This window comes from Chiloscyllium punctatum, chromosome 24 (assembly GCF_047496795.1).
Source record: "Chiloscyllium punctatum isolate Juve2018m chromosome 24, sChiPun1.3, whole genome shotgun sequence".
Classification (NCBI taxonomy): domain Eukaryota; kingdom Metazoa; phylum Chordata; class Chondrichthyes; order Orectolobiformes; family Hemiscylliidae; genus Chiloscyllium; species Chiloscyllium punctatum.
The window spans coordinates 81026228-81045786 of NC_092762.1; the positions used below are offsets into that span (position 1 = coordinate 81026228).

At 40.0% G+C, this 19559-nt stretch overlaps 1 protein-coding gene across 1 annotated transcript; it reads left to right on the forward strand.

The window, feature by feature from the left end:
- The first annotated feature begins 1185 nt into the window (after nucleotides 1-1185).
- LOC140494744 (zinc transporter ZIP3-like) lies at nucleotides 1186-18731 on the forward strand. The gene is made up of 3 exons (XM_072594293.1): nucleotides 1186-1393; nucleotides 7457-7847; nucleotides 12280-18731. Exons 2-3 carry the CDS (start codon nucleotides 7641-7643, stop codon nucleotides 13018-13020), a joined length of 948 nt encoding a protein of 315 aa, XP_072450394.1. The 5' UTR covers nucleotides 1186-1393; nucleotides 7457-7640; the 3' UTR covers nucleotides 13021-18731.
- Nucleotides 18732-19559: the final 828 nt, after the last annotated feature.

Below are 19559 nucleotides of genomic sequence, written 5' to 3' on the forward strand. Positions count from 1 at the left end.
AACCTAAGCTTGTTCAGTATCTCTACATTGCTGAAATGTTCCATTCCAGTGTCCAGTTTTGGTTACCCTGTTGTAGAAGGATATTATTAAGCTGTAGAAGGTTTGGAAAAGATTTACCAGGATGCTGCCAGGAATGGAGGGTTTGAGTTAAGGAGGGGCTAGATAGTTTGGGACTTTTTTTTACTGGAACATAGCAGGTTGAAGGGTGACCTTACAGAGGTTTATAAAATAAAAAAGGATCTGGATAAAGTTAATGGCAGGTGTCTTTTTTCTAGGGTGGTGGGATTTCATGATTGGGGCTATATTTTTAAGGTGAGAAGAGAAGGATTTAAAAAAGACATGAGGACAACTTTTTCATGCAGAGAGTGGTTAATGTGTGGAATGACCTTCCAGAGGAAGTGATGGATGTGGATATAGTTACAATATTTAAAAGTCATTTGGAAAATTGCATGAATAAGAATTGTTTGGAGGGATATGAGCCAAGCACAGGCAGATGGGACTAGTTTAGTTTGGGATTACAGTACGCATGGCCTGGTTGGACCAAAGAGTCTGTTTCTATGTTGTATGACTCTATCTTATAATTTTCACAGAGGTGTAAAAGGAGTGAGATGCAGATGGTGTAGAGACCCAGTGCAAAAGACAAAAAGGCATTGGTATAGCTTCCATTAATGTGCCAGTATTATCTCAATGACTCTTACAGAATACAGCTGCTCCCCTGGGTATTCATGCAGAACTGAACCATCTTCAATCAAAGTCTGAGTGGCATCATCAGGTTGGGTGGAGCGCAGTCTAACAGGAGCACTAACTCCTTCAGAAACATTACCTTATACAGTGGGTGGGTGGTATGGAGAATATGGGGGAGGTATGAAGAAGGGTGTCAAGTGATGCCACATCTAGCTTGATTTGACAACCAATAAAACAGTAGAAATAGGCCATTCAGCCCACTGAGTCTCCTCTGCCATTCACAATGAGCTTATGGGCGAGTTTTGCAGAAATTTGGCCAGTGTTTGTTTTGTGCCAAAAAGAAAAATCCCAACCATAACCAGCTCTTTAGTGAGATTCCAAGTGGATACCTAATGGGAGATTCCAGGAAACCTCCTTAGGCCAATGGGACACGGTATCCAGAGTGGAACCATTCTTCACTCCCTGTGCCCTTCGGTCGGAAACATTTGATTGTCACACGGCGCTGGGGAAGGCAAGTGGGGCGGGCAGCGTTGTTGTTAATTATTTCGCAGCTGAAACCTTAAATTCGAGTTTAAATCGAAACAAAACCGATTTTGCCGACCAGTTTATAAAAGGAGGGGGCGGGTGCCTTTATCGCCGGCGGCTGTTTGACTGTGGAAGGCATCACCCGGGGGTTACCCGCGCGCTTCCTGAATATAAGGTTTTGAAGGTGGGTGGCTGAGTCACACATTTAGTTATCGTCAGTTTTGTCGGGAGTTGGTGGTGTAATGTTTCATTTCTTTTCTGGGATGTTTAGGGTGGAAGCTCTGACATTTGTTGTCTGTCCCTAATTTCTGTTGAACTGAATAATGGGCATTTACTTCTTGGTCACTTCAGAGCATCAACTCCATTGCTGTGTGTTTGGAGTCATATGTAGAGCTAGACCAGGAAAGGATGGCAGATTTCCTTCTCTAAAGGAAGGCATGTCATTACCTTCTGTTAAATAGTGGTAATGTCACTGGAGTAAAACTGAAGAAGATGAGGCTAATGTTTTGAAGACATGGGATTTAATCCCCACCATTACGGTTGGTGAATTTAAATTCCAATCAGTAAATCTGAAATAATTTAGCCAAGCCTAGTAATAGTGTCCTTGACAACCATAATTGGTTGTAGTAAAAGCTCATCTGGTTCACTCATCTTCGGAGAAGGAAATCTGCCATTCTTACCTGCTCTATCCTACATAAAAGCAAATTACTGCGGATGCTGGAATCTGAAACCAAACGAGAAAATGCTGGAAAATCTCAGCAGGTCTGGCAGCATCGGTAAGGAGAGAAAAGAGCTGACGTTCCAAGTCTAACTGACCCTTTGTCAGAGCTTTGACAAAGGGTCAGTTAGACTCGAAACATCAGCTCTTTTCTCTCCTTACAGACACTGCCAGACCTGCTGAGATTTTCCAGCATTTTCTGTTTTGGTGCTCTATCTTACATGTGACTCCAGGTCACACAGCAATGTGATTTGAATCTTAATTGTCCACTGAAATATCGAGGCTTGACACTCAGTTAGATTGTGTTAATGGATGGGAAACAAAGTGCTGGCCTTGCCAGTTGTGCCTACATTGCATGAGAGGGTGAAGAAGGAAAAATGTAAGATTGAACAGGCAGGTACAACAAGCAGTTAGGAAAGACCTTGGTATGTTTGCATTCATTAAATCATTGGAATGTGAGTGAGGAAGCCTTGTTGCAGTTAAATAGGCCCTGGGTGATACCAAAATTGGAGTTGTTTTAAAAAACAGTTCTGTTAAAGACAGACGGTCAAAGGTTATTACTCTGTGGAATTTCTTTCCCACTACAGGTTGCATTATTGTAGATGTCTAAGACTGAGTTGCACAGAGTTTTGATCAACAAGGGAGTCCAGGATTATGGGATGGGGTTTGGCTGGGAGGACATGAAAGTGAATTTGAGGCCACAATCAGATCAGCCATGATCTTTCAGAAAGTAGTGAATCTGTGGAATTCTTCACTGCAAAGGGCAATTGAGGCTGGTTTATTGAATATTTCTAAGACTGACGTAAATATTTTTATTCAGTAAAGGAATTGGAGAAAAGACAGAAAAGTGGAACTGTATTCTCCTGAATGGCAGAACAGACTCAATAATGCTAAATGGCCTGCTTATGCTCCTGTGCTTTATAGTGTAAGGGGTGTTGACATATTAATAAGCAGAGGAAAGAGGGCTTCCTGAAGTTATGAAAGTGCATTTTAGGGAAATGGCAGTTGTTTCCGATGTGTTATAAATTTTTTTAAAAGTAAAAGAACTGCGGATGCTGTAAATCAGAAACAAAAATAGAAATTGCTGGAAAAGCTCAGCAGATCTGGCAGCATCTGTGGAGAGAAATCAGTTAACATTTCTGGTTGAGTTATCCTTCCTCGAACCCCATGAAGTGTTATAACAATCTGTTTTCATTGCCATTGCTATTTTTAACCATATTCCCAACCCTGACCCCTTGCCTCACTTACATTTGTGGTGACACATGATGTGATTTCAACCCATGCCTATTGTTTAACCTTCAGTGGTTGTGTTTAGTATGTGAATGTAGACAGTAAATATTGTGTAACTGTGAGCAGACCATAATAGAGTCATAGAGATGTACAGTATGGAAACGGACCCTTTGGTCCAACTCGTCCATACTGACCAGATATCCCAACTCAATCTAGTTCCACCTGCCAGCACCCGGCCCATATCCCTCCAAACCCTTCCTATTCATATACCCATCCACATGCCTTTTAAATGTTGCAATCATACCAGGCTTCACCACTTCCTCTGGCAGCTCATTCCATACACATACCAACCTCTGCAGGAAAAAGTTGCCCCTTGGGTCTCTTTTATATCTTTTCCCTCTCACCCTAAACCTATACTCTCTAATTCTGGAATCCCCCACTCCAGGGAAAAGACTTTGTCTATTTATCCTATCTGTGTCCCTCATCATTTTACAAACTTCTATGAGATCACCCTCAGCCTTCGACACTCCAGGAAAACAGCCCCAGCCTATTCAGCCTCTCCCTATAGCTCAAATCCTCCAACCATGGCAACATCCTTGTAAATCTTTTCTGAACCCTTTCAAGTTTCACAACATCCTTCTGATGGGAAGGAGATCAGATTTGCACGCAATATTCCAAAAGCAGCCAAACCAATGTCCTGTACAGCTGCAACATGACCTCCCAACTCCTGTATTCAGTACTCTGACCAATAAAGGAAAGCATACCAAATGTCATCTTCACTTTCAAGGAGCTATGAACCTGCACTCCAAGGTCTCTTTGTTCAGCAACACTACCCAGGACCTTACCATTAATGTGCTTTTAATAATTTTTAATCAACCTGTGACACACTTCCACAGAAAGTAGGTGCTAAAGCTTGACCTTCTGGCCCAGAGATTGGGACACTGTCAATGCACCACGAGCCCTCATATATTATACATATATATACTCAATATCTAAGAAAGGTCCATGACACCAATTAGCAACTCGACCCCGGCAGTTTGTTCCTTAGCTCTTCGTGTTAAGTCCAGGCATCAAAATTAGGATCTTTCTAAATTCTGCACTGAGCAATGCACTGGGCTAACCTAACTATCCTAGAGATCCATGCAATTGCTTTATTTGCAAAACAAAAGATTTTCCTCATTAAAGGAATACTTAAGGTGTGAATAAATCACATTGTAATGTTGATGGAAGGTTTGAATTGACTGTGTGAAAATTGCAAGCAGTTATTGTACCATAGTTTCAAAGAAGAGTGATGTTGAATTTGAAACATTAACTCTGTGTATTGCTTGCCACAGATGCTACCAGATCTGTTAAGTTTTTGTTTCCTTCACTTTGTTTTTATTATACTCATCTCGAGACCTGGAAAAACGATCTAATGTTACAGGTTCAACTTACTCTGTAGCAGCTGAGGAATTTAATTTTAATTAATTTTTAAAAAAGTGCATATTAGTGAGCATGAAACTATTATTGTTATGTTTTAAAAAAAATATTTATCAGTGTTCATCGAGGGAAGGAAGTTTGTCCTCCTTACCCAACCTGGCCAAAATGTGTGTCCAGATCAGCCTTATTTAATGCCCTCACCAGCTACTCAGTTGTCAATGGGTCAGCTCACTAGTTTCTTCTCAAGTCCATTATAAGATGGAAAATAATGTTGATCTTGCTTTTTGTCTTGCCTGTAAGTGTAGTAATGGCCACATTAGCAATTAGCTTACAATAATCAGCTAAGCTTTTAATGCAACTCGTTTATACATTCTTGATTTTTGGATCCAGTTTGCCAAAATTAGCTCAGTGACAGGAGACAAAAGGTGGTTATAAAAGGCTATTTGTGTGATTGGAGCATCGTGTGCAGTGGCATACCACAGGGATCCCTTATTGTTTGTGATATTCATAACTGATGTAAATGAGAATGTAAGGGGGAGATGATAGATTTGTGGATAACACTAAGGTGACAGAGTAATTAACAGTGAGGCGGAAGGTGTTAGGTTATGGGGAGTGTAAGTGAATTGGTCAGATGTACAGAGCAGTAGCAAGTGGAATTTAACCCTGATAAGTATGAGATGATGCCCTTTAGAAGAAGGAACTAAACAAGAGAGTGCTCAGTGATTTTAGTTTATTTATTGTTATCATGTACCGAAGTACTGTGGAAAGTTTTGTTTTGCACACGATACATAACATACAAAGACATACAGATCATAGAGTGATTGAACAGAGTGAGGCATGCAAGGTTTTGGCTGCACAGGAGATGTACAAAAATCAAGATCAACATTGGTTTGCAATTTGAGAGGCCCACTCAGCAGTCTAATAACAGTGGGGAAGAAGCTGTTCTTAAACCTGTTGGTAAGTCTGTTTAAGCTTTTGTATCGTCTGCCTGACAGGCGTGGTTGGAAGAGATTATAACTGGAGTGGGAGGGATCTTTGATATTGTTGGCTGCTTTTCTGTGGCAGCGAGAAGTATAGATGGGAGATTGGCTTGAATTATATCTGGGCTGTGTTCACAACTTCCTGTTGTTTCTTATGGTCCTGGGGACAGCAGTCTCCATACGAAGCCATGATGCATCCAGAGAGAATGCTTTCTATGCTGCATCTGTAAATGTTGGTGAGGATCCTTATGGACGTGCTGAATGTCCTTAGCCTCCTAAGGAAGAAGAGGCGTACTTTCTTGACGGATGCATCTATGTGGGTGGTTCAGGGCAGGTTGTTCGTTATCATCACTTCCAGGACCTTGACACACACAAACCTCTGCATTGGTGTTAATGGGGCATGTCATACTACTTTCTTCCTGAAGTTGATGATCAGCCCTTTAGTTTTGCTGAATGGAAAGACAGTAGAACGCTCAGAGGAACAGAGGGATCTTGGGATGCTTGTCCACCAATAGGTTGGACAGATTAATAGGATAGCTAAGAAGGCATATGTGATACTTGCCTCTTTCTGTCATGGCTTAAATTATAAGAGTAGGGACGTCATGTTGGAGCTGTACAGAGTTTATTTTAGGCCACAGCTGGAATACTGTGTGCAGTTATAGTCACCACACTACAGGAAGGATGTGATTGCATTGGAGGGGATGCACAGCAGGATGACGCCTGGGAAGGAGAATTTCAGCTATGACGAGAGGGTGGATAAACTTGGGTTGTTTTCTTTGGAGCAGAGAAGGTTGAGGGGGTCTTGATAGAGGTGCATAACATTGAGATGCATAGATTGGGTAAATAGAAGAAAGCAGCTGTTCCCCTTAGTCGAAGGGGCAATAACATGGCATAATTTTAAAGTAAAAGGCAAGAGGTTTTGGGGGTTTTAGGGCAAAAGCTTTTTCACCCAGAGGGTGATGAGGTCTGGATTGCATTACCTGGAAGGGTAGTTGAGATGCGAAACCTCAAAACCTTCTAAAAAGTATTTGAATGACCAGTGCCTCATTGGTTAGCACTGCTGCCTCACGCATTAGGGACCCAGGTTTGATTCCAACCTGTGTGGAGTTTGCACATTCTCCCTGTGTCTGTGTGGATTTCCTCCGGGTCCTCTGGTTTCCTCCCACATTCCAAAGATGTGCAGAGAAGGTGAATTTGCCATGCTAAAACTGCCCATAATGTTCAAGGATGTGAAGGTTAGGTGCATTAGTCAGGAGTAAATATAGTGTAATAGGGTAGGGGAATGGATCTGGATGGGTTATTGTTTGGAGGGTTGGTGTGGATTTGTTGGGCCAAATAGCCTGTTTTCACGCTGTTGGGATTCTGTGATTCATTTAAAATATCATAACATTCAAGGCTACCAACCTAGTGTGAAAATGGGACTAGTTTGCTAATAGCATATTTTTGGCAGTGCAAAAGAAGAACCTCTTCTATATGATACTATGCTTGAAGCAACACACATTTGGACACTCAATCCTGTTTTGATCAAGCATGTGCCTTTTTTTGAATTACCTGTGAGCTTGGGTAGCCTACAGTCCTCTACTTACTCCAAGGCAATACTTCAGCCAGTGAGTGTCAATTTGCCAACCAATTTGGATGCTTTTCTCTGTTCTATAAATTGTCATTATTGTTTGAAATTTTGGCATTCTTGTGTTTGTCTTGAGTTTTGCAAGATAAAAAGATTTGGCAACATTCGGTATTATTCAAAATCAGTTGTGTCATCCCATTGTGCCACACTCCTCCTCGTTCCCACCATAAGTCATTAACTGATGTGTTAAAACAAAAATTTTTGTTACTTTCGCAGCATAAGTTTAAAAATTGAAGTGAAAAAACAATTAATTTTGTTTTTCTTCCTCTTCAGTTGCAATGAATTTGGAGTCATTCACAAATCATTCGAAAGTTGGTTAAGTGAGACAAGTCTTCCCCCTCTTTGGAATGGAAAGATGAGCAAGAACAGAAGTCAACTGTAAATTGAATTCAGGCACCTTCATCTGTGTCTTCAATCCATCTCCTGAAAGCAGATACAACGTAACTTGGATTTGAAGATGAATATTCTGGTGATAAAGGTCTTCTGCATGGCTGGGGTTTTCATCCTAATGATGTTGGGCTCACTATTGCCTGTTCGAATGATCCAAATTGACTATGAAAAGTCACACAAGTCCAAGAAAGTGCTGTCACTTTGCAGTTCGTTTGGTGGTGGAGTGTTTCTGGCAACCTGCTTCAATGCTCTGTTGCCAGTTGTAAGGGAAAAGGTGAGGACTGTCTGCCTATTAATTGTCTTTGATGGCAAGAGTAATCTGGAGGGGTAGGAGACAGATGGGGGTTGATCAGTGAAACAGAACTCTTTTTGTTGTCAAATGTTTGGTGTTTTTCTTTTTGAATAAGTTTGGTGATGTGAAATTCCCTTTTGAATATAGATAAGGAATAGGTGGATTGCTTTGTTTAGAATCGTTGCATGGTTATGGTACAGAAGCAGACCAATTCAGCCCTTCATGTCTGTGCTCACTCGATCAAAGAGCAGCCTGACTAGTCCCACTCTCCTGCAATTGTACCACTGCATTTCTTTTTTTCTTCGGCTAGTTATCCAGTTCTCTACCTCACTGCAGTTTACAACCACTTGCTGTGTTTCCAAAAAAAAAATCCTGTTGTTGCCATTGTATTTTGTTTTGCTGTTCACTTCAATTTCTTCACCTTTCTTCAAGTGGGAATGGTTTCTCCCTGTTTATCCTGTCCATACCCCCAAATGATTTTTGAACACCTCTTTCAAATCTACTCAACCTCTTGTGTCTAATGAGAACAGCCGTAACTTCTCCAATCTATCCCGCATCTATGGAATGCTTCTTTTGAACTTGTAGTATACTGCCTTTAAAGCTTTCATAACCTGCCTATAAAATGGTTTCCTGAATTGGCACAACACTCCGTTGGAGTCAACCTAGTGTTTTGGAAAGTTTTTGGGCTCGAGAATTCCTTAATTTATAAAGTTCAGGATACTTAATGCCTTCCTAATCATTTTCTTAATGTCCCCTGCTGCTATAAGTTTGCTCGCTGAGCTGGAAGGTTCATTTTCAGACGTTTCATCAGTGAGCCTCCAGTGAAGCACTGGTGTTCATGATCCGCTTTCTATTTGTGTTTAGATGATGTCATTTCCTGTGGTGATGTCAGTTCCTTTGGTGATGCCATTTATCATCTGCTGCCTTCAACAATTTGTGCATATACACTAACAGGTTCCTTTGTTCCTGCACTCTATTTAGAGTTGCATTCTTTTTATTTTATATTTTCAGCTTTGATCTTCCATCCAACCCTTGCCCTTTTCTGCATTAAATTTAATTTGCCATGTCTACACTTAATTCTAAGGAGCAAGAGAGTAGACATTTCAAATGTATCACCCTGCATCAGAGCCCAGCATCTGCAGTCCTCACTGTCTCCTATACTTGAAAATTCTAAGTCATTTGAAAGACAGTGGACCTAGTACCTACCTCACGGGAACTCCACCACATACCACACTCCAGGTCAAAAAAACAACCATTCACCAGCTGTCTGCTTCCTATCACTCAGCAAACTTTGCATCTAAGCATCCACTGTCTCTTTTATCCCATGGTCTTCAACTTTGCTGGCAAACCTATTATGTGACATTTTACCAAATGCCTTGTTGAAATCCATATGCTGCCCATCAACATTCACATCCACCTCTCACATTATCCTCATCAAACCTGCCCGTTATTTCACTTAAAAAATCACAATTAAACATGTTTTTAATTTAATGAATCTGTACTTGCCATTCTTAATCTATGCTTTTGCAAATGACTTTTAATTTTGTCTTGATTGCCATTTCTAAAAGATTTCTTACCCCAGAGCTGAAACTGAGTGGCCTGCAGTTGTTGGATGAATCCTTTTTTTTGCATTGGGTGCAAAGATTGCTGTTTTTGAGTTCTGGAACACCACCATTTCTTTTAAGGAAGTTTGGAAGATTATAGCCAGTACCTTCAGAGGCTCCTCCCAACTTCCCTCAACATCTTCAGAAATATCCCATCCAGTGCTGTTCTCACTTTGGCCTCTTATTTGAACTTGCAGAAGCTTTTGATAAAGTCTCACAAAAGAGACTGATAACTAAGGTAGACACTCACTGAATTGAGGGCAAATTACTGACATGGCTAGGAAATTTGTTGAGTAACAGGCAACAGACAGTAGGGACATTGGTTAAGTACTAAAACTTACAGGATGTGACCACTGGTGGCCTGCAAGGATGTGTAAGGGCCTCAGTTGTTCACATTATTTTCTAGCCACTTGGATAATGGCAGAGAAAGACATGTATCCAGATTTGCTGAGGACAAATTAGGTGGCATTGTAGACAATGTAGATGACAGCATAAAATTACAAGGGGATCGAGACTAGATGAAAGGGCAAATCTGTGGCAAATGGAGTTCAATGTAAGCTCGTGTAGGTTATACATACTTTTACTGAGAAAGAAGAGATCAAGATATTTTCTAGATGGCATGAAGTTATATACAGTGGTCCACTATTTATCTTTCAATCAACATCACAGATATTGATGATCTGACCCTACATTATAATAGTGACAGCTCCTCAAACAAAGCCCTTCCTTGGCTGTAAAGCATTCAAAATTGTCCTGTAGTTGTGCATGATTGTATTTAAATGAAAATATTATTTTTTCTACTTTATTATCATATGGCTATTTGAGAGAGTTTGCTGTGCAGAAATGTATTCCTTCTTGTCTCACATTATTATAATAGCGTATCATTGTTCCCTCGAAGTTTTTCTTCCTGATGCGTAAGTAGGTGGTCCGTTCAATTTCTTCTGCCTGTCTATACATGTGGTAATTTAATGGTACAGTGTTTTGTCCATGGATGACATTGGATTGTTCATATGAACACACAGCACTGAGAGAAAGTTGCTACTCATCAAAGAGCACTTCATTAACTATGAAATGCTTTGGGGATTTCAGTAATCATGAAAGAGGTTGCAGAAATTCATGTGTTTAGTTATTTCCTTTGGAATAAAATAGACAATGCAACTCTGAGGGAATGCAGACCTTGTATTGACTTCATCTTCTATAAATGTACATTGCATCACTTTCGGCAGTTGCCACAAATCTCCAGCTCCAGAAAGCTGGAGGAAAACACCAGCATCCTTGATACCACACTATTATGCAAAGGGGCATGAAGTGACTTGCCTTGAAAAACCTAACAAAACCTTTGAGATCTGTTGTTGAATTCCCTCACTTAGTCATCCTTCCGTTCGCAGGATACGAAAAGAATTGACACTAAGCACAGAAATCAGTGCAGTCCAAATTATTCAGTATTCCCCATATCTATTTTTTCCTTTTCAAAAATATTTTCTATTCATAAAGTTTGTTTTAAAAAGTTACAAAACATTTGACTGTCCAGAATTTGCAAGAAAACTGAACATGACCCATTACAGCAATTGTTTACAAAATTATTCTGTATCAAATATACGATTTGAGGGCAATTTGAAGATTACAGAAAGAGTGATAAAAGTAACATTTTCCTTAACGTATCATGTTCCACTTTGATGTGCCTCAATACATTTTCAATATTCTTGGTTAACAGCATGCATTCCTTGTAAGGCACACAGCCTGAGGCGTACTACAGAGTCCAGCCTCTTGGTGGCTGAGAGATCCTAGGAATGACCATTCCCCATTGTGCCTTAGCTGTCCCAAGTTTTAGTGTGTAATCCTACACCATGACAGATGCCAGCCTATAACACTTGGTTAAAGAAAATTCCTTGCAATGGACGATGAAGTTCTAGACAGACCAAATTCTATCTTTTGGTGAGTTAATGGTGCTCCAGGTGAGGTTAATGTTTGGCTCTGTTTGCATCCCTGTGCACAGCCTGTAGAGCACAGAGTTCTCCATAACAGAGCGTCAATTAAAACTCACTATCCTGACCTCCTTTGCAAAGGCACATGCCAACAGGTGGGGTAACAGTCTCTTCACCACCTCCAGAGCAAAGTGTGGAGTTGGTGAGACTCCAGTTGCGTAGAAAGGATCTGACTGGGAGGTTATCTAACATAGAACCATAGGTGGGCTTACAAACTGTCTGACAGAATTCCTCAACCTGACCTACTTTAGGCCTGAATGAGCTGACTCTTGTTGAGTTATAGTTAATTGTCCTAGCTGCTGTCCAATATCATGTGTATAGTGGCTGTTGTTGCTGTGTTTGCCCAGAGAGTGATAGCTGTCGCCAGATACTGACAGTGTTCCCCAACTTCCTCCCTCCCACCTTCCCCTGTGTATTGTAATTGTCAACTGGGGAACTCAAATTACTATACAGAACCATGAACACTGATTAACATTTAATTCCCTTCTTCCAGGTCAAGGGACACAGACAGTAAGCATATCAGCTTTATTGTCACTAGCTGGCTCCAAAGACTTGGTGTCAAACCTGAAACTGTCTGGTTAAACTATGATCTGAATTTACCAACAAGCTCACTAGGGGAATCTTGATTCCCTGTTTTTAAACAGAAATTAAGGCATTCCAGCTGGATATTTTTTCTGAAAATCTTATTGTAAGCATTAATGTCAGGTGTGAAATTAACTAGCAGACATTTCAGGATTTCTTAAGGAACAAATGTCACCAATCTTGTTAATCATTCTTTGTTCAGTTTCAAACATTGTTCTATAGATTGTTAAATTCCTGTTGCAGGTTCAAGAGGTTCTAAAAAGTGGAAACATATCAAGTGACTATCCACTGGGTGAGACAACGATGATGGTGGGGTTTTTTCTGACGCTATTTGTTGAGCAATTGATTCTGACATTTCGAAAGGAGAGAACATCCTTCATCGACTTGGAAACGTTCAATGCAGGGTCAGAAGGGGGTAGCGATTCTGAGTATGAGAGCCCCTTCATTTCACCAGGACGAGGTCAAAGCAACCTGTACAGCCGCAGCTATCATTCTCATAGCCATTCTCTCAACTTGTCTGACCTGCCACGTTCCAGCCCATTGCGCTTGTTCAGCCTCGTGTTTGCCCTGTCTGCCCATTCTGTGTTCGAGGGTTTGGCCCTGGGCTTGCAGGAGAAAGGAGGAAAGATTATCAATTTGTTCATTGGAATTGCAGTCCACGAGACATTGGCTGCTGTGGCACTGGGAGTGAGCATGGCGAAAGGAGGCATGCTGATGAAAGATGCACTGAAGTTAGCACTAATGGTCAGCGTGATGATACCAGCTGGGATAGGCATCGGGATGGGTATTCAGAGTGCTGACAGTCTCGGCAGTCACATCGCATCAGTCGTGCTGCAGGGTTTTGCGGCTGGTACGTTTCTGTTTGTCACTTTCTTTGAAATTCTGGTGAAAGAATTTGAAGACAAACATGATCGCCTTCTGAAAGTACTTTCCCTGATCCTGGGTTACACACTACTGGCTGGGTTTGTCTTTCTAAAGTGGTAACATTTTGCCTTGGTTCAGCTTGCACTACAACTAAGGCACGTGACCATCTCAGACAGTTTGATTAGTATCTCTGATCACAGTTTTGTTATTTTCTTATCTATCATTACATCTGTGGGTACAATATCCAGTGTTGTCATAAACCTCTAATTGGTTTTATGATTGCTGCAAGTATATTTAGACAGGGTTGGTACTGGATTACTTAGTTTATTAAGTGACAGTAAGCAAAAAGGTTTTTTTTTAAATACTAACTTAAAGCTTTCACTATAATAATATGCTGGTGTATCTCATGTGGCATGCTTAATTCATCTGAAATTATTTTCATCAGAACGTCAAGTTCATGTAATACAAGGGAGTATCTGCCTGTTACAATAATTCAGTTCACAAGTCCATAAAGTTTTATTGAGATCCTAGTGTCAACATTGCTGAATATGTTTACATATGTATATGTCTGCTGTATGATGTTTAAATTATTGTCAGGGATTTTAATGTTTGTGCGCTGAATTCTTTCCAGACTGCATAAAATTTATTTGTAAGCATTTAACAAATTTCTTCAAGTTTGTGTTTTTGATAGAATATGGTTTTACAGTTGAATGTGTTAATGTATATTTCCTTAATACCAAAGGGGGTGCCAGTCTCAAAAGTGAAAATGGACAGGGATTATTTATTTTCCTTATTGTGATCTATTCCCACAGCAAGAGGGTTGCATCATTTAGTTCAAACTTGTGTAAAGCTTGCAGATGTCAGTCAGGCTGATGGTAAAGAACAAACAAGGGGCCTGAACTAAGGAGTGGAGAATTTGTCTCCTTCCCAACTACTGATCCCCACGCCTATTGGAAAGCATGTCTTTTTTTTGGAAGTCCTGCAAGGACAGAATTGGGTTGGATTGTGAATTTCCTGCAATTTGTAGCCTGCTGATGCACAATAAGCTTTGAGCATAAAAAGGATGAGGTACCGATTTGGTGACTGCAAAATTGTGCCTTGGTATTAGGATGGTAAAAGGTTAGGTTGGACTGAGTGCATGCAAGGAGAGCAGAACCTCCTACTTTTATCCTAATTGAACACTTGCCTATTTAGCCAGCCAGTGTTAATTACTTCACTAAGAAAAGCTGAATGAAAGGATGTACTGAATTTAAATGAAATAATGCACTCCAGCCCTGGATTAATACACTGCTGTTAAATGTGATGTAGTGAACAAACCTTGCTTAACATCAAATTCCGTTCTGCTTGATAATGGTGCTTGATGGTACAGTTGAACTATTTATTTACATTGCATTAATTAATCTCCCCTAGTTAAGGGGCTGTAATCAAATTTGTTGCCACAGCACTGGAGACGGAGAACGGTCCGCTTAAATCTGATAAGAAAATCTTGCTGGTGACATTATGGAAACCTCTGTCCCCTTGAGGTCAGAATCAAATTCTGTTCAACTGTGATGTCTCCAGCACCAGCAAATGATCGTCTGATGAACTGTGTCAGAACATATGCAAAGCAGTCTTTTCGGGGTGAAGTATTGGAGATTCCCAGTGTCTTTGCAAAGCATGTATCAACAGCCAGCAAAATAAATTGTTGCTTGTGACTCTTTCTTACTTGATAACTGCTGATGACTTTTCTTTCTATAAACAAAAGGAGTTGAGCAGGAAATAGTCATGTCACGGCTGCCAGGAATTCAAAAAGCTCAGGAAGAACGGTTTCCTGTAGGTGGGATTGGTAGAAGGTATGTGAAGGATAATTGTCCTCTTGGGCTAAAAGCTATTGTCTAAATAACTCATCATTTGGTGAGTTTTGTTGTCTGTGAATTCCTTAGACATCTTGGTTAATGATTTAGCAATTTCCTACATAGTGAGCCCAAGAAACTCTCACCTTGCTGAATTTCACTTCCTCCTCTATCTCTCCTGAAGGCATTGCGACAGGACCCCAGCCAGAGTCACTAGCCATGCCAACTTGTACCTCACTCGAGAACTTCCTTCTTCTGAGAGTGTAGACAGTATGTGATGGTGGGCTAATCTTCATGAGGGACAGAAAGGAAGATAAATGTATATCACTTCCAAGCTTCTGAGTATTGCATAAAGTAAATACAATGCTGTTTGACACAGATGGTGTGAGGAACTATATTACTGTAAATATATAATGTATTTTGCTCGTGTTTTTTTTTGTAGAACATCTTTTAAAATGATGGGAACCCAGTCTCCTTTTAAGTGGAATGTGGTAGGAAGAGGTAGAAGTGTGGAGCAGCAAGTTGCTTCATTAATAATGCTTTGCATCAACTAAATTTTAAGCTGCTGGAGAAATGTTAACCTTTTCATTCAAACAATATTAAAATATACTTACAAGACAGTCTTGCAATTTAAAGTCAATCAAACATAATGAAGCACTTCAGGATTTTGAGACCTAATAATGTGTGTCAATGCAAGATTTCTTTGTGTTATCATCTGGGAAACTTATATGAAATCTATCAAAAACAAATATGTATCTTTTTTCTTTTAATATTGGTTTAACAGCATCTTCATGCCTAAAGTTGAATTATGATTATTTGTCTATGGTAACTCTTAATAGAGCTGTTTTTTTTTAAAAGGTGGTATTTATCTAATAGGCTATGCTGTTGTTCAGGCCTGTGTTGCTATAAATTGTCCTTGAACTGAGATGTGCTTTCTTTGTAGGTGTTCATGATTTGGAGACACCAGTGTTGGACTGGGGTGTACAAAGTTAAAAATCACACAACACCTGGTTATAATCTAACAGGTGTATTTGGATGCACTAGCTTTCGGAGCGCTGCTCCTTCATCAGGTGATTGTCACCTGATGAAGGAGCAGCGCTCCGAAAGCTAGTGCTTCCAAGTACACCTGTTGGACTTTAACCTGGTGTTGTGATTTTTTTTTAACTTTATAGGTGTTGACACCTATTCTGTTTCGTATCCACTCTGCCTTTGTCTGTACAACCATCAGTCTGCTTTGTTTTGAATCCCAATGTGGGTTGAAGATTCTGTCTGGGCATCAAGGTCCAGCGATGTTTAAATGCAGTGTTGTAGCAATAATAAAGGAATGGCTGTGCCACCAGTGCACTGGGTATAGAGTAATTTTGCCTTTTTTACTGGTTCATTTAACCTCCAAAAACTGGCAGCTAAGGTTGGATGGAATGCTAACATGTAAAATATTTGAAGCACCAGCACCCCATACCCCCAGCTTCCTGTTTTTAATGGAATTGAGTGAGTTGCGGGTTATGGCAGATTGTGGTGAGGGTTGGGAAGGAAACGGGCAATTACACTTCAGGTGACCGGTTGACAACTTAAATATGATAATGAAATTATGTACCTCAGATTTGGCAACACCTCCACCAATCAGAGTCCACTTGCCCACCAATTGGCACCTATGTCTCAAGGATAAATTATTGTTCCCTTTTAATATGTTGTATTCTTGCAATTCTGTCCTATTGAATGCAAGATAGAGTTTCAACAGCATATTTCGTTTTGCAGCTGTATGCCATTTTAAAGTTAACTTGGGCCATGCATCAGGAAAACCAGCAACTCCAAGCTCTTCTGATTTCAGATCATCCCATTCCTTATTGCAGCTGTTAATAGAAACAAAAATTGCTAGTCTGGTTCTGCCATTAAGTTCAGCAGACCTAATCAAGCTATGTTCTTCCAAGTTTTTTTGGTCTTAAAACTGCATCTCTGCTTCCATTGATTAAAGAAAGGCATTAAGAAAGTTCTATCTGTGGCCAATATTTCCCATATTAAAGGTGAGGTTGGTGGGGATAGTAGTTTAAATATACCTTACCAGCTGATTGAATTTAAAAATTCAATTAATAAAGCTTGACTTGAAAACTGTTCTTACAAGGTTATCATCAATTGTTATTTTAAAAATGCAGTTAGCTTGCTAATGCCCTTAAGGAAAGGTGTCCTTACTTGACCTGGCTGTGACTCAAAATCCACAACACTTTGTTTGACTTTTAAATGCTCCATGAAATCGCCAAGTAAGGCATTCAGTTCAATGGCAATTAGGGGTGAACATTAAATCCTGGCTGTTCCAACCATACCCATATCTCATGAAAGCAAAACATTAAAAATTCAAACCCTTGATCTCTTTAAACTGAACTTATAATTTTAAACAATGTTTGTTTTGTTCTTTCTCTCCATGTTAACTTTTTGCCGTTTGTCCTGCTCTTGTCCCAGAATGTTACTGATGCCAGCACTGCACCTAACAATCCTCTGTTGGGAGTCACACATGAAGTCTGTTATTCATACTGTTGTCAGTTTTGTCAGGTTACAGCTAGACTTTCAGACTGTAATATAAAAAGATATAAAACTGCTTGAAATAATAATTAGCAGTCCTGTGATCTTTCATTTGAACTGGTTTTGACTGGTGACATTACCTCTTTTTCTCAATGAATAGTGCTGTGTATTTCCAGTATTTCCTTCATTCTTATTTCAGTTTCCAGCATCCACAGCGTTTGCTTTCAATGCAGATGGCCACATCACAGTCCTTCCCAAGTGTCATTCACTGGGTTTAATTTGATGCCAATAATCTGAAGGAAAAATCACAGTATTTTCAAATTACACACCAGTAGACTTCTCAAGGGATATTCTTAATCAATGTCTTTACCTTGTTCCAGCATCATCAGTTACTGACATGCTACCATCAGCCCCATTGCCTGTTTAACATCCTGTATCACTGAATTGCACAGTTTAGAAGGACCGTATCTATAATTTCACAGTTTAGGTGGACAGGATTTGAAAATTTTATGCATCCAATTTTACACTTTACTGAAATTCTGGTCACTGTAAAGCCTGTTACTTTTCAACTTCGTGCAACCTGAGTTGCTTATTTACAGCTGACAAAATGCAACATCAGTCTATCAAACCAACAAAACAGAAATTGCTGGAGAATGAGAATTTCAGGTTTTCAGATTCCCTGTTCTTCGTTGTATATCAGTCTAACATTAATCACTCCCAGTTTTTGGATGTAGGCAGCTGAGTGTGGGTATTTTGTATGAAGCCAAATTAAGGGAACAAGATTATAAATTGAAAATAACGCAAACTAAACATTAACTTAAAAATAAGCAGCTTCACTTCTTTTCTTTTTTCAATTGACTTAAGCCACTGACTAATACAGTGAATAAATTTCAAAAGTTACGTAGGTGTAATTTGGAATGTGGACCAATGTAGATGTGAGATAGGAGTGAGTTAGGCAAGTCGGCATCCAGGTCCCTAAAGAAGATCATATTACAACATGAGGATGACAAGGTGACCCTTCGTGGATGCCTTCTCAGTGGGCCTCATACTGAGCACCGTTTCCTGGGGATTGATTGAGCAGAGAAACAAGTGTAGTGTAGAGGTATAAACTTGTAAGAAATTATGATGAAATTACTAATAGTCTTTGTGCAAATTGCTGCTTAGGAATGGGAGTTTTGGATAACCAGACAAGATCTTATCGCAGAAATGGGGTAAACTCTAAGTTTTTTTTAAAGAAGTCTGCCTCCTACTTGGATCCGATTGCCAAACCCAGGAATTTTTCCTGAAATATGTTCAAAAGCACTTGAAAATGGAGCTAAACAGATCTGTCAATGCAACATGTTTTGTGTGTGAGGAAGTATGCACTTTGTGTTTTGTACTGTCAATATATTGGCTAACAATGTATTCCTTTGTAGAAATACTAACCTTTTTTATGAAAAATTGTGGAATATGTTACAATTAAATAAACTTCCAGCTAACATTCTGTTCAAGATTTCAAGTTTGTTTTACTCCTGTGTGTTTAAACCCAACCATCTTCAGCTACTTTATCAATGACCTTCCCTCTATCATAAGGTCAGAAAGTTCACTGATGATTGCACAATGCTCAGTACCATTCACAATGACTCATACTGAAGCAGTCCATTTTCAAATGCAACAAGATCTGGATAATATCCAGGTTTGGGCTGTCAAGTGGCAAGTAACATTTGTGCCACACAAATGCCAGGCTATGACTATCACTAATATCACAATGGTGTTAGCATTATTGAATCCCCCAATATCAACATACTGGGGGGTTATCAATGACCAGAAACTGAACTGAACTCGCCACATAAACACTGGCTACAAGAGCAGGTCAGAGGATAGGAATACAGTGGTGTGAAACTCACCTGACTCCCCAAAGCCTGTCCACCATCTACAATGCATGAGTCAGGAATGTGTTGGAATGCTGCCCACTTCCTTGGATGAGTGCAGCTCCAACAATATTCAAGAAGCTTGACACTATCCAGAACAAAGCTGCCCGTTTGATTGATACTAAGTCGATGAACATCCACTTCCTCCACCACTGATGTTCAGTAGCAACAGTGTGCACTATCTACAAAGTGTACTGCAGAAATTCACTAAAGATCCACACATAGCACTTTCCACCTCATGACCACATTCACCTAGAAGGACTGGGGCAATAGTGAAATGGGAATATCAACACCTTCAAGTTTTTCAAGCCACTCATCAGCCGTACTTGAAAACGTATTGCTGTTCCTTCACTGTTGCTGGGTCAAAATCCTGGAGTTCTATCCCTAAGTGCATTGTGGGCCA